Genomic DNA, 16,161 nt, shown 5'->3' with positions numbered 1-16,161 from the left:
CCTAGAGGCAATAATATTGTATTGTTATATTCCCATGTTTATAATTAAGAGTTTATATTTATCCTATAACTACTATGATCCTAGGATATGTGATTGACTGAAAAAATCACATGCATGTGTGAAATGATAAATGGTAAAATTTTGATTCCTAGTCTTGCCTCTAAGACTGGAACAAGTGTTATTTGTGATCATGTTTTTCGAATCCTGAGACATCGTCAAGTGTAACGATGCTCTCAAAACAAGATTGACGATATGATGTTAGAAGAACGGTCATATTGAATTCACCCGAACTTGTTTCTTATACTTTGAGATGCTATCGTCACAATTCAATCGTTATAACACAAAGAGTTAACATGTGCTTTGGTTTCTTAGATGAAAAGAGTATCGTAGTCAATTCTTCATATACGTGGGGTTGCTCAAACGTCATATGTAACACTGTAATCATAACGACAACTTATAGGTTCTTCGGAAAGTTTGACAATGGACTAGATAGCTCATGAGTGGGATTTGCTCCTCTGACAATGGAGGGATATTCTGTGGGTTCTCTCGGCGTGACGGCATTCATCGTCTGGCTAGACGCATGTGACTATGTCACGCAGATGCCGGAACATGTCAACAAGAAAGAAGAACAAAACTGGTAACGAGGAGACCGGTATAGTGAGCATCTGTATGACTCAAGATGATACCGATATATCACACCTCAGGTTGTGTAAAGTATCGCAAAGCAAAGTGGATGGCACATGATAACCAAAGGTTCACTCGAATGTCATTTGTGTACTCATAGGGATCTATATGGACGTCCACGTTCTGCTATCGGTCATTGAACGAAAGGGGTTTTTGTTCACGTCTATGTTTTATCGAACCTACATGGTCACAAGCTTAAACTAATCACAATCTGCTAAGTGTTAGTAGGCCATGAGTAATGAGGAAATATTTGTGAAATAGTAGTATTCAAGATAGTTTCGAGAGGAACTGAAAGTATTTCGAGGTCACCGGAAGGGTTTCGGGGTTTACCGGGTAATATCAATAAATACTATATAGGTGGAAAATATTTCCGATGATGTTAAATTAATAACAAAAAACTCTTATAATAGTTATGAGGTTTTTATATTTAATTAAATACCAACAGGCCTTGGAAGGCCAAGTGGTGGAAAGAATATTGGGCCACATAGGCCCAATAGGGGAGGCGCCCCACCTAGCTTCTTGGACAAGCCAAGTGGGAGGCTAAATTGGAGGAGAACTCCCCCTCCTTGGCCGGCCAAATGGGGAGGAAACCTTCCCCCTTTGAGGCGACCCCTCCCATCTCCTCCAATCTATATATACTTGAGGTTTTAGCAGTTTTGTATACACAAGTTTTGGAGCCTCCTCTAGTTCATTCTAGTTGATCCAATTAGATCTAGATCTAGATTCTCTGTAATCCTCATAATTAGAAGCCTCGTATGGTCTAATCTCCTTCCTCTAATTCCCGAACGACGATTGGCTACGGACGGCGAAGCGCTGCCGGATCATGAAGATCATACGCTTGCAAATTGCAGAAAGGTCGTGCTTTCGGTCTTCTCGTTCGAGGAGTCGTTCGTGAACGGTTCAAAAACTTCAAGTACGATCTTACCGACTCATCTTCTTTTGCTGCAACTCTGAGTCGGTAACAATCTGATCCAGACCGTTATTGCATCTGCATGGTGTTTCTGGTTGATCGTAGGGCGATTTTTTAATATTCTCTACTCCCTTCGTTCCTAAATATAAGTCTTTTTGGAGATTCCACTACGGACTATATACGGATGTATATAGACATACTTTAGATTATAGATTCGCTCAATTTGCTCCGTATGTAGTCCATAGTGAAATCTCTTAAAAGACTTATATTTAAGAAATGAGGGAGTACTACATTTTCCACTATTGGACTGTGTTCTGAATATAACATGGCGAATAGTCCGGACAACCATATTTCTCCTCCACATATGGGCTGAATTTGGGGAGTCCGGATGGTTGGATTTTGGGGAGCCCGTTGGACGCCCATTTGATGTTCGAACACATCAAACGTATGAGTAAGATATAAGCTTCAACCTTGAAGGCGGCCTTAATCACTTGTTTGATTCATTTATATACATCATAACTCGCAACAACGCACAGACATTCTACCAGTGAATGTGCAGGACGATGTCAGACTTGCATGTGATATAGGAATTTCAAAACTCATTCTAGAGTCGACGTCAGACTTGCATGTGATATGGGAATTTTGAAACTCATTCTAGAGTCTGACGCTAAAGAGCTCAGCAGGAATTTGGAGTTTTTCCAATTGTCTTTCACTGGATGTGAAGCCAATGTAGGTGCACTGTTGTGTGCTAAGCAAGCTTCAGCTTGCAGAAGTAGATGTTTATTGATAAACTATGATCGTTTTTCTTTTTCTCTTTTTGGAGATTGAACTACTGTCAGTTAATGAATGAAAGCATCTTGAGTTGCAAAAAAAAGTTTGTTAGAATAGTGGTGCTTCCATTTGTCATGAAGACTGTTTCTTTTGCACAAAAACATGTTCCATTGTGAAAAAATATATCTTACATAATAAATCATAATTAGTTTTTACAGATTAATCATTAGGAAAATTCACAATGTACCATTTTTTTTTCAAAACTGCCAGATATGTTTTCAAAGAGATCAGGCGTGATTCTTCGAAGGAAATCAAAGTTACGTAGTACTATGAGTTAAGAGATTAAGAAGCTACAAAAGGATAAAATTGACGGGACTAGTTACCAACAAATCAGGAACTCTAATCTGTCAAAAGCAGGGCTTCCTCCACAAGATCAAACGTTCAACACCCTTCTAATCGTACGGCCTTCGACTAGTCTGATAGGAGATGCCTAGCGGCTCCCATAGAAAAAGCAAAGAAGGTTCAGACAAGATAGAATAAAGGGAAACACTAACCTCCAGATGTCTGATTAGAGAGCATTCATCAGACCGGCCGTGTGCCGTTGATCCATGTTGGATCTTTTTTTTTTTGAGCATCAGTATAGACACGAGCACTCATATACACGCGCATACACTCACCCCTATGAACGTACACACGCACACCCTACCCCTAACCAACTCAACCACAGGTTGATTCGCGATCCATGTTGGATCTCACGGCTAGGAGATGCAGTAAAATTCCTGTGCCAACTTTCCAAACTACTCCCCTAATTTTTGTGTCCACGCAGTATCATGTACTAATATCACTCCTTATCCCGAATTAATTGCCCCAGAATCGCAAACTAACTCATCTCACCCTGTTCTCATCTCTCTCGCACCCGTCCCTCCTCAGCGCCGTCCTCGTCATTCCCCTTCACCGTCCCTGCCTCCTCTCCACATCGCCGGTGCGCCGTCAAGCCCGGGGGCACGGCGGGGACTGGCGCACAAACTGCTCGTCCATGATCTTGCAAATTGCACAACCATCATGCTTATCTTGACCAAGATCTGACCCTACTCCACTTGCAGTTGTGGCATGCGGTCGACCTCGCCGGAGCGTCGTCTCTATTCGGGGAGGAGGCCACCATGAGCGGATTACTGAAGGTTTCTCCCATCCGATCCCATCCTCATCTGACTTAGGGTTTGAGTCATCTCCTCTTAATACAAACACTGTACAATTCCTATATTGCTACTGCTAGTTGGTTTTGGGCATAATTGTGTTCTGCAATTTGTGTGACCTTATATCTATTCAATATCTTGGTTAATCCAATGTTTGTGGGTATGATTTTGTGACGTTCATTCTGTATTCAATCACTAAATCGCAACCCTTTTCGCCTCTTTGTTGTCTATGTTCCATGTTGAAGGCACCACATGCGGCAGGTTGTAGGAATCTGATCTAGGTTCTGTTTCTCCTCATTCATACCACAATTACAACTTTACATGCTTCATATGTATTGTATTTTTGCATCAGAAATCCGTATCAGCTTGCTTCATATTTTTCATGCTAGCGCTTACTGAGTCTAGTTTGGCTCGTAAATTTCAAACTTGTGCTTCTACATTGAGTTAGGTTTGCTTCATCTGCATGCTTCATGTATGTTTGCAGACGTCATGTATTTTCTTGATTGAAAACTAACTCATGCTTCCTGAATTCCACACATATTATGCACAAGTCAATCACCCCTTTATGCACTTAATTTGAACCACTGCATAGAAATCTTTTGTATTCCCATTTAGAAAAAAAATATGTGCATCCACCATGTAGATATTATGTTGAGATTGTATGAATATAATGCATCCAAATTTTCATGATTCGAATGAACCATACTTTTCTTCATGGTATACAGTTTGTTTCATACGCCACATATACAGTTATGCTTCATATCTTTCACACTTGTGCTTCTACATTTTGTTCGGTTTGCTTCATTTCCATGCTTTGTATATCATATCGCAAGAATCATCTTTATATACACATGAAACAGCTCATACTTCTAAATTTCTGCAAGGTTGACGGGAGCGGAAAAACATGTTTTGCCAAATGGTGAAATAACATGTTGGTCGATGGTGGGCCTAGCGTGCAGCGTGTCATCGTGCATCTTAGTGCTGAGTGTTATGGTCATCAGCTTGAAAGCAAACAGCCATAGGCGCACTCGGTTGCTTAGAGAAAAATGATTGTGGATAATGAAGCATGGTTTGTTGTGTAGGAAGCTTGACTTTCCTATGATGGAAGCAAAACGTGCACATTTGTATTTGTATTTGCATTCGTTACTTGGCGGAAACATTATTGTGATGTTTAGAAACAAAACATACCTTTATACAAGGCAAAACGTTCTGTCAAATGTGTACGTGGTGGTGTTTGGAAACATTATTGTGATGTTTGAAAACAAAATATACCTTTATACAAGGCAAAACGTTACTTTGTGGTGGTGTATATTCTTGTTTTGTGCTTCCATACTATTCCTTTTGCGAAGCAAATGTTCTCTCAAATCTGAATACTATTTTTGGTACACCAAGTAATGCTTCCAAAGCAACTAAAAAATGCTACCGTATCATGGAAATAATGCTTCCGTAGATAGAAAAATAAAATGATTTGTATCACTATCGAATTATATGTTTCCAGAGCAACAATGCTTTCATAGATAAAAAGTAATGTTTCCATGCAACCTTACCCTGAAAATTTTGCATCTGCAATTTTTTTTCTTCTTTTTATATTTGTCTGTTGGAAGCAAATCACAAGTTTCAAAAAAGAAAAACATGTTGCGCTGCAAAGAAAAGCATCTGCAAAAATAAATATATTTTTAATATTTGTTTGTTGGAAGCAAATCACAAGCACTCCCTCCGTCCGGAAATACTCGTCGAAGAAATGGATGTATCTAGACGTATTTTAGTTCTAGATATGTTCATTTTTATGCATTTTTCCGACAAGTATTTCCGGACGGAGGGAGTAGTTACTAGGAAACTGATTAGACGTAATTAGTGGGAAAATCCCGTAACAAATGTGGGGCACCCTTTAATGAAGCAATCAAACACACCATGCATGTGGATTGTACCACCATTTACTGGTCTGATTGTAGTCTGATCCCTAGCGGCTCCCATAAATAAATGAGTATAGCACATACTACTACATAATATATGGAGTATTTCTACATCAGGCTTAATAAGGCTCAAGACCTAATTCATACTCGTTCCCTTCTCCAGCTGTTGGAATTCATATTAATTCATACTCATCAGCCTTTTGTTCTTCACAGTACTTCCTCAGATCCTCTGCAAACTGCGCGTCTCTCCTAAAATCCAAGATGAAATCTGGGTCCAACAATCCATCCGCGTGCACCGTTCCATAGTCTGTAATATCAATATTACACTCAAGAAGTTCTGATGAATCTGGATACACAATCTTCCTCGCAGACCCCTCTCCATAGTAGCAACGACCTGTCACCAAAATCAAAACTGATCATTATGTATCAATCACAACATAACAGCTATTCTTCAAGGTGAAATGTTTGGCAAACCCTGTCTATTTGCATTGGTTTCACTAAGCAGACAATAAAACAATGACTGTTTAACAACCGTTCTTGACACGAAAAGAAAGGTTGGTAGAGAAAGTGTATCCCCAGAACATCTTCAGATGTTAAAATAGCACCAGCAGCCGGTATGAAAAGCTGGCGTGAACCAGCCTGAGTGCATGTACAACAATCAGTGGTACGGAAAGCAGCATCTGCATCTGTCTGCTGGACAATAGCAGGCAGACGCGGCTGATACTAATCCTGCGATTAGCTAATGCCGAACATTGCGGACAGGCCGCAGGCGTGTCCAATTGCATCCTGAGTGATAAGTGCTGCATAGGTAGACAGACATACTCTAGGGTCAATGATTCAAGTAGGTAAAATACCAGAACCTGATCATAGTGCACAATCTAGACGATGGTGTGAAGTGAAATGTGACACATCCCAGGGTTTATGCAAAATATGACAACCAAAGTGATCAGAGAAGGTTGAGTGGAAGGTGGTGATAGAGAGGCATGTTCATAGGGTAAATAAGAAGCTGGATTTCTTTGTGAATGAGCTGGTGGCTGAGCACCTGACACTGATGAATGCCCTGCTGGTGCCTGAGCACTTGCACTGATGGATGGCCTGTTGGTGGCATTGCAGAAGGGCATACTGAAGATCTACTACGCTTTCACTAATTCAAAGAAACTATACTTTCAGGCAAGAGTTTCTAATTTTTGCAGTGGATGTTTTGCCCATATGTTTGTCTATACCAGTTCATATAATTGATACATCATGATTCGTTCCAGTCGGCCCCATGATTAATGATTTCTCATTCAGACTGTGTTTGCCAAAATAAATAAATAAAACACTCAATGGACTCTACAATTTAATCAAATCAAGTGCCGTGGTTGCCTTCTTGAGGTATATTCACAGGACAATGCATGCCATGCTTGGAAAACTCAGTTTTTTGACTGAAAATCTGAATGACCATAACTCTGTTTTTCAGTCGCCGACTAATCGCCGATTAGTCGCCGACTAATCGCCGAGTCATCGCCGCGTGGCTGGCTCGCGCTGGCGACTTGACTCAGGGAGCGAGTCGCGCGACTCGCGTGGCTCGCCGGCGACTTGGTGCGATTAGTCGCGCGACTCGCTGGCTTGCTGGCTTGCGTGGCTTGCTGCTGATGTATATGTGGGGACTGGGGAAGGAGGAGGACTGAAGGAAAGAGAGCCCAGGGTGGGCTCTATATGTGCCCTGCTTAGATGTAGTATATGAAAGAGAGCGCAGGGTGGGCTCTATATGTGCTCTGCTTAGATGTAGTATATTTTCTCTGCTGTATATGTGCTCTGCTGCTGCTGTATATCTATGTTCTCTGCTGCTCTATGTACTGTTGTGCCATGGCGACTTGGGGCGACTAATCAAGCCAAGTCGCTGACTCAAGCCAGCAAGCCACTAGTCGCAGCCTCGGCGACTTGGCTTGACTCGGCGACTCAAAAACCTTGGACCATAAACTAGTTATTCCAAATAAACACTGGTCTCTCATGGCCGATTCACAAGCATGTCGAAAATGGGTGTATACATAGCCGTTAAGTTGTTGTATCATCTCAATCTCATATATAAAAAATGGCGTAGAATTAAAATGCGAGGAACAGGCTGCTGAAAAGAGAAAATCCGGTGCATGCAGTGCCCTATATAAGGTCTTCTGTATGGAAGCTATAGTAGAATATTTTAATGTTTCTCTCTTTGATTGGACGAAACGACAAAGCATCGTAAGATTGAAAAGACGAATGGGCCTTAATGGAAATCAAAAGGCTTTTCGATGAAACATAAAACTAAAAATCCTTTCGTTAATGTTTCAAACCTACATGGCTGCTCATGCTAACTGGAAGGAGTGGGGACTTACCAGTAGATGTCAGGGGTAGAGGGCAGCAGAAATTTGGTTTTGGCGGGTCAGGAAATGGCTCATTTATTTCGGCAAAGAAGAGTTGGTTATCAGATTCAGAAGCAGCCACAAAATTAACATGATAGGAAAGCCTGTCTAGGGATCTGGGAGCCGCCACCAAACCACAGATAACACTTGGCTCATATTTTGGTTCCTAAAACAAGAAACAGCAAAGGTCAAATGAGGCACCTGAAAGAGATATGTTAAGAATGTAGTATGTACCCAAGAAAGAAACAATGGACACAAACAAAGCCATGTACCAGAGGATGCTCAAAGGCATATTTCTTCAGCACTTGCGCAAGCTCAGCGCGGATGAATAACTTCATCTCGTTATAGCATGACCTCTTTTGTAGCAGAGTCTCCTTAGCCTCGTTGCACAGTTCAGCCGCATTGGGAGATACGGGAGCCACCAACAGCAGTGCACTTTGTTTGAGAGTGGATATTATTTCCCCAAGAGACTCAGAGGAGATCCTGCCATCGGCGCTAGTGGCCAGCAAGAGCCGCAGGTCAATGAGCCTGTCAGGCGCCAGGGAAGCGAAGAATGATCCCAGCTCAGCATGTTGTGGGTGTCGAGCGGCTGCGGCTGCGTCAGTAAACTGCAGCGAGGTGTGCGTCTCCTGGGACAGGTCACAGCGTTTGCAGGAGAGGTGCTCCATCGCCCGCTGCGTCGAGCATTGGGACTCGGAGCTTGCTCGGACGAGGGCAATGAGGCCTTCCAAGGAATGGACCTCCACACGAAGCATAGAGAGGGTGTCGAGGATGTCATACACCTCTACTTTGCAGTCAGCTGACCATGGGAGCGGGCGCAGTATGTGGTGGCAAATGGAGTTGATGATGATGTTGGAGACAGGGTCCATGGGGCCATAGCAGTGGCCAGCGAATAGGATGTGGGGGATGAGGTGGAGCCACGTAGAGGGCAGCATGGCGAAGACTTTGAGATAGAAGCCGTGGATCATGTCGTGGAGCCTCATCCTGAGAGACCCGGTGTATTCGCAGGCATCGCCAGAACAGATCATGACCGCAGAGCCGAAGTGTGCTTTGGCGGTTTTCACGACCTTCTGCAAACAGGATGAGATCATGGATCTGTGCTCGTGAGGAGACCGCAGGGCCGCGAAGTGGTCTCCATGACGCTCGACATTGATGGTGAACATTTTGAAGCCATCGGAGCTTGTGGTGTTGGAAATGTCTAGTCTCCCTTCATCAGCCTTGAGGTCCCGGCAGTAGACAAGTAGCTCTCTTCCGCTTGGCTGCAAGCTGAACTGAAGATCCAAGGGGGCACCGACCTGGTATCGCAGCAAATCCATGATGGCAATGACATCATCGACGGTGAGCTTGCGCCCTCCCTTCTCGAGCAAGGGGGCGGAGTCGCGGAGGCACTGTTTGGGCAGGGGCGACGCCTGGAGCCGCACCAGGTCATCAGGCGCAGGGTGCCGCCGCCCACAGCTTGCGGCGTACTTGAAGGCGGCTTGCGTCCTTTCAGAGGCAGGGTCGGGTGGTGAAACAGCAGCAGCGTGTAGATCGTGCTCGACCAGCTGGACTGCGAGGGCGAGATCGGCGCGTGCCCAGTGGAGGTAGCGGGTGGCCTGTTCTTCGCTGAGGCATCCGAAGTAGCCAACCATGAATCTGATGAGAGCCTGGCGGGACGCCCCAGCAATAGAGTACCATGTAGCCCTGCGGGTGGACGGCCCACAGGTAACCCTGCCGGAGGATGGCAAAACCCAGCTGGTGTTCCAGCTGCTGTAGTCACTGGGTTGCACCCTGCCGGCGGCCAGCCTCTTGGACCTCCTCCTGTCGGGCTTTGCCATGTCCCCGAAGTCGCGCGGGAGGAGGGCGACGGTGTTGAGGATGATGTTGGTGACGGGGTCGAGGAGGCCGAGGCAGAGGCCGCCTTCGCGCATGGATACGGCCAACTGGTCGGCGGCTTCCACCGGCATGTCGTGGACGGGCAGCCGGCCGAACGCCTCCTCGTGCAAGTCGAGGAGGAGCTCCAGGAGATCGGCGTCCAAATTCGATTTGTCCAAGGGGGGAGCGTCGCACTCGCTGAACAAGCACGAGAACAGACCCCTGCGCTCTCCCGGATCTGACGGCATCGGCTGCGATTCCTGGTGTCCGGCGGCAGCCGAGGGCCACGGCATCGGCCTCACTTTCTGCGGTTGGGCGGCGGCGGATCTAGGGTTCGGTGGCGTGGGATGACAGCACAAGACGATTGAGAGACTGCCGGTGGAGAAAGACCACAACGCAACGCTTTTCTTTTTTCTTTTTTTTAACTATCTAAATGCTTTTTTTTACACACGTCTCCGGTAATTCGGGGCCCGATGCGAAAAGAAAAAACTAGGGAGGGCGCTTTTTCTCCGTAACCTGTTTACAGCGTCATCCGAAACCGTTACATCTGTTTGGTTAATCTACGCCGTAATCAGTTGCTCCGTGAACAAATCCCAGTGCTATTCTCGGACGATTCCTCCCAACCCCCACCTAATCGGACGACGATCCCCAGCCGTACGGCACCCAGCTGTTCGCTCACTGACATGTGGGCCCGCCAGGAACCTGGCCCACATGTCAGTGGGGCCAACGGCAGCGGCCGTACGTCAGAGGAGCTGGTTCCCACCTAATCTCTGCGAATGATTTAAGCTGAGGAGAATAGAGGTCTCTTCCACATTTTTTGTCATATACCTCTGAAATAGTGTTGAAATCCCTATTACTAATGGAGCAGTTGGTAGCCTGATACTCCGGTTTTATTTTCTCCCACCACCCCCTCCCACGGGTTTTCTTATCCATTGTTTTTTTTTCACTCCACTCTTTTCATTAAAAAATCAGCAATTTCCTAACATACAAAAGATCATGGATCTAACTTTTCCTAACTTATCCAAATCAATCGATTCCTCTCATTAATGCAATTTGATTCAGGAACAAATAATAAATTATAGAGAAACAAATAACGGATTTTAAAAAAATTACAAGTAAACGATGACAAACAAATCTTACTGTGAAAGTGTTATCTCTACTGCTAATGGAGCAGTTCGTACGTCCTTTAATTCGTTTGTTTCCCTCTCCACCCCTCGATCGATTTGTCCCACCCCCTCGATCGAACGCATCTCCCACGCACCATTTTTTTTCCAATGACTAGGAAATTGCCCGTGCGTAAATATTCTAGTAGTGATTCAACATTAACTGTGACAAACACATATATTTGGGAGGATGCACGTGCACATAAGATGAATTATTTTAATGCAACATCGCCGAGCCTTTTATACAACTAAATCACTCTTTGTCCCTAAATCTAAGCAACTACTTTGAAACCAATGATTGAATTCTCATAAAGTGCCCTTTATAAAAATAAAATTTCATCCTATATAATTTAAACAAATTAATTCAGCGAGCAAGTCGTCGTTAAATGGTCTACGGACCTGGATGAATTTTTTTACTTCTAATGTTCTTTGTATTGTTTTGAAAGATGATGAATAGATCAGATGCTTATCCCGCAAGAAAAATATTCAGCGAACAAGTAAACAAAGAACAACATAGGTATCAAGTACACCCTACTTATACAGTTATACAACTGGATGTTATGTGTACGGTGCTATGCTACCAAGAATCAAATAGTGGTTAAGTTTGTGAGTTATGTGAAGGTCACATCTTGGATTTTGGGTTAACTTCTCCTGATCAGCACTATTCACTATTCTCTCTGTTCTTTTTTCAACACTGAACCCCTTCTTCCTACTGAGTAGTTAAACTTTAGTACGACAATAACAAGGCAAAAATTAGTACAACATCGTCGAATTTGAGTAACAAGGTAATTTTAATACAACAGAAACATTTTAGAATAAGAAATCTGAGTATTTTGAAAAATATAATTAATCACATTTCATTGCAAGGGGATATATCATATATAATTTGAAACCTAATGGACTCACTCTTTCTATGGTTGGTTCTACATTATAAGAGAAAAATGTACTTCAAATAGTAACGAATGACCGCTTGATAGATTAGTTCTGCTTGATCTCTGTAGGAAATACTCCAAGATTAATATTTGTTCAGCGGTATAATAAAAAAATGAGAATGGAAGGTATAATCAAAATTAACGAACGACCGCTTGGTCACTGAACAATCAATAACGGTTCTTGCAAGATTGCAGGTTCAGTTAAGCCACTACTTAACTCGCCGAGTTGCAGCCACGATTCTAACCTCATTGGTCGTCGCTCCAGTAGTAGCAGTACCGTCACATTAAGAAACAGTATAACGGGACGAGCTACGGCTGCTCATAACGTCTTAACATCCCTAGCCGTCTGATTATTGATCGGTCGATCTCCAGCCTCTCACATCCGGTGTTTCATGGGCTGCTGCTCCGCTGACTTACCTAGGCTTGTTACGGTTGATTGGGATGGAAATGCATGTCGGTCCGGATGGGCTGCTGGTAGGCACAGGATTCCTCGTTAGGCTGCCCACCTTCCACTCTTCTGATAGCGATGAAAAGAAAAAAGATAGCGATGGAAGCAGCACCGCCGCCGTCGGGGCAGTCTCTCGCATGTAAACGATGGCAAGGGAAAGGCGTCGGCGCATCCACATCAATGGATGTTGGCGGTAAGGCGCTTACAAGGGCATCTCGGCTGCAGCTGCGCCGCGTTCCGGTGCGGCGGAAATCTGGCCTGGCGCGTTGGGGATCGACGGCGGATCTAGAAAATGGCGACGACACCGGCCCACATCAGTGAATTCTAACCCAAGGTGCAGAACGTCCCCGTCAAATTTGACAAGCAACAGTCCAAGTATAAACGATCTGCTCCTCTTCCGAGCGCCAAAATAGTTTGATTCAGTGATGTTGCATGAGCCCTGCCATCCCCAATCACTACTCCGTCATGTTCTTCATGCTCCCCTGAAAGTAAAAGGCCGAGGACAACATAGCACAGTCAACTTCCACTACCGTGATGCTGTTCAGTGCAGTCCAATCGTGAACCAAACCAAATGTTATTTCAGCTTCTATTTTCGTGGAACTGCTTTGATGTTCAGCAATTTCGTTGTTTTCTTCTTGTTCTGCAGCTATGAATTCCCAATCATTTATTCTTGTTATTTGGTGCACAACATGTGCTTCTCTCAATGGTTGAGGAGCAGCACACTCCGTTACATGATTTTTCAAGATTAAAGATCCTTATATTTAACTAACAACGAGCTATGTTGTAGGATCCGGCTGAACAAGTTGAACACCAGTGACTAAATAACTTCAGGTTTCACCTACTGGATGAAACCTCCAACGACTGGAGCTGATCCAAATAAAAGGTATAGTGGAATGATTAACCCGCTGGTCCAAATGTAGATTTCTAGCACAAATAAATTGGTATCATCTCGTTTCCATCTGCACTTCAGCAACACTGGAATATGATATATGATGAGGATTTTGTTTCTTACATTTATGTGATTAATATAATCTATTTAACTATGATAAGATGTTATATCCTCAATAATGATACAAGAACCAAATATATTTAGTAGTGGTTAGGGCTTACAGCAGCGTGCACATATACAGAGCACACAGGTTTATCCAAAATAATCTCAAAATATTTTATCGATTACACATAATATATCCATACAACTAAAAGGTACAATACAATAAATCTTTTATGTTATTGTATTTTTTTATTAATAATATACCAACATCCTCCTCACCATTGTGTTAGACGGGTTGATATTTGATGTCGTTACACATACCAAACATTTTGGATTCTTCAATGCCTTGTCATACTTTGCTGCGTTATGCTTCGTGAGTCTGTTCGCGTGTCTATACATGCTTAGTGTTATTATGCTCTCTATTGGAGCATTTAAATTTAACATCATGTATGCATGTATTCACTTTAAACAACATTACATTGATCATATTCCTAAGTATTTATATCCCCTTTGTTAAGATGGACGAGCGCGGCAACGCGCGCCTTTATGATCTAGTAAGAAGTAGCACGGCGGCAGTACTTAATTGAAGTCAAACAGTGCAGGAAGCCAGGAACCGAAACACACCACTGATGCTTTTATCTGTTGTCACCACCAAACCGCCGCTTCTGAACATGGATATTGTGCGCTGCTGCCTGTCGCGTGCCCTCCTATCCCGCTAATCCCCGTAGGTTGTCGACCACTGTCATCGTCGCCACCGCCCGGTGTCTCTGATCCGACGGCACCATGCCCTCACTCATCGGCGTTGCGGCTATCTTCGGCCGACGAAAGGCGACGGGGATGGAGGAGGCGGCATGACTCGTCGCAGACAGGCAGGCGACGATGCAGCCCACGGCACGACGGGTGGGGAAGAGTGGCGGAGGAACATGCGGCGGAGGGCGGTGTTTGGGAACCCTAGGTTGGGAGGGAGGGACATGTGGGTAGCGATCGACTAGGTGCGTACGTGGGCTGCGTCCTAGGGGACCAGGAGAGTGGGAGTCAGACGGAAATAAATCTGAGATGCACCAAAAAAACGAATCGATAACTCCCGAACCTACTGTGTTTTACACTTTGAGCCCGAACGATGAAATCGCCGTCCATCTAGGATGTGTTTGGTTCCTGTCACCAATCGGAATGTCATGGGTTGGACCCGCTTCTGGGCCTCGTTCCGGTGTTTAGTTCGTAACCGGGATGGAACCCACTCGTTCCCTATGACCGAATTTTTGGCTGAGATCCGGAACCGAGGGATACCTCCAAATCGAAGGAATTACAAGGAACCAGTCGTTCTTTCCCTTTCCTCCCCTATCCCCTCCCTCTCTGTGCGCCGCCGCTCCCTCGTCTCGCCCCTCTTTCTCAGGTGCGCCGTCGCTCCCTCGTCGCCCCTCCCTCTCCGGCGCGCCGCCACTCCCTCGTCGCTCCTTCCTCTCATGTGCGCTTCTTGTCCCTCATCTCTCTTCCTCCCTTACTACACCACCAGTCAATCTGCGCCGCCATCGACTCACTCATCTCTCTTTGTCGATCTGCAGCACAAAAAGGGAAGAAAATGGGGTGCTAGGAAGAAGAGGAGCACATGCGGCCGGCGAGCAGCTGTGTGGCTGCGCAGCTGGGCGACAGAACCGGTAGAGGCTACAACTGCGGCTGGGATCTTCCTCGTTGAATATGCTTTATCTGTACAGATTTTAGTGCATGTAGCTACAAGAGAGATGGAGAGGATATTGAGATGACACTGTGGTTGCTTTTTGATTAAAGTTTGGTGTTCTATGCTGTTTAAACCATAGTTTTAAATAGCCGGCTATAGCCCGCTATAGCCTTTTCAGTAGGGTGCCGCTAAATGATCGCCTTCACAAATAGCCCGCTATAGCTCCGCTATAGATGATTTGGAGGCTCGCCGCTATTTTTCATAGCCTGCTATTTAAAACATTGGTTTAAACTAGCACGATATCCTTTGCAAGGATTCGCTAGTTTATCTGAAGTAAAATAGGCACACTCAAATTGTTTGTTGTCTGCTACTTCTACATCTTTGTAATAATTAGGGGAGACATTGTTTTTGAAAAGGATGATGTTTTACTTGCAAATGTAAACAAAATGCTACTGAAATTTTGTATTTTTGTTATTTCATTCCTCATTTCGTGCTTCCGAACCAAACACATGAACGGAACCAATCCATTCTACTTTTTGCTCGTACCAAACATAGAAACGGAACCGACCCATTCCTCTGGAATGGAACCATTCCATTCCATGACAGTTGGTTCCTGAACCAAACACACCCCTAGTCTCCCAATTTTTAAAGCCGCGAGCGGTGCCACGTCAACCTGCTACCACCGTTCGTCCTGAGAGAAGCTCGTCCCGAACGCCCTCCCTCTCACTCTCTCAGCGGGACCTTATCTTATCTGTTCCCCACCTCACCTTGCTCGCCGCCGCACAAATCGACAACATAGCCGCCGCTAGCCCTGCACCATATTTGGTCACCGCAGTGCAGCTCAGTGTCGTCGCCTTCGTCCATCATCTCCTGCCCGACGACCACTGCCTCCGCCGCGCGGCGAGAAGCCACAGAGTTCCCACGGCAGCCTCGCGGGGAGGAGCACGGCAGGTCCTGGCGGCGGCCTCGTGTGCGGAGGAGAAGCGTAAGTACGACAACGACCTCGAGCACGCGGATGCGCATGCGCACATCATGGAGAAGATCAACCGCCGTCCGCACAGAAAAGATCAGCCGCCATCCCGGTGGTTGTGGTGGCGAGGGCGTGGCGCCGACGACTAGGGAGGAGGGCGGCGGAGGAGGTAGTGGCGCCGGCGACTAGGGAGGAGGGCGGCGACGGAGGATTTCAACAGGCAAATTGTGTTGCAGAATAGGTTCCTGTTTAAAGAATACTTCATCTATTTCCCTT

At 45.0% G+C, this 16,161-nt stretch overlaps 1 protein-coding gene across 1 annotated transcript; it reads right to left on the bottom strand.

Moving 5' to 3' along the window:
- Nucleotides 1-5,384: 5,384 nt before the first annotated feature.
- LOC125506901 (uncharacterized) lies at nt 5,385-10,101 on the bottom strand. Its single transcript, XM_048671608.2, has 3 exons — nt 8,125-10,101; nt 7,826-8,018; nt 5,385-5,865 (listed from the first exon to the last, which is right to left on the bottom strand). The coding sequence occupies exons 1-3, from the start codon at nt 9,997-9,999 to the stop codon at nt 5,645-5,647; spliced, it is 2,289 nt and encodes a 762-aa protein (XP_048527565.2). The 5' UTR covers nt 10,000-10,101; the 3' UTR covers nt 5,385-5,644.
- Between the last annotated feature and the right edge of the window lie 6,060 nt (nt 10,102-16,161).

The sequence above is a fragment of the Triticum urartu genome, chromosome 5A, assembly GCF_056163025.1.
Source record: "Triticum urartu cultivar PI428250 chromosome 5A, HENAU_Tu73, whole genome shotgun sequence".
In the NCBI taxonomy this organism is placed as follows: domain Eukaryota; kingdom Viridiplantae; phylum Streptophyta; class Magnoliopsida; order Poales; family Poaceae; genus Triticum; species Triticum urartu.
This window is presented reverse-complemented; position numbering and strand designations above follow the sequence as displayed.

Excerpts from the sequence above, each read along its gene's own strand:
- LOC125506901 (XM_048671608.2), bottom strand. The coding sequence starts at position 9,999 with ATGCCGTGGCCCTCGGCTGCCGCCGGACACCAGGAATCGCAGCCGATG. Across the intron at positions 8,019-8,124 it reads ATGCCTTTGAGCATCCTCTG|GAACCAAAATATGAGCCAAG; the intron begins GTACATGGCTTT and ends TTCTTGTTTTAG. Across the intron at positions 5,866-7,825 it reads TCTACCCCTGACATCTACTG|GTCGTTGCTACTATGGAGAG; the intron begins GTAAGTCCCCAC and ends TTTTGGTGACAG.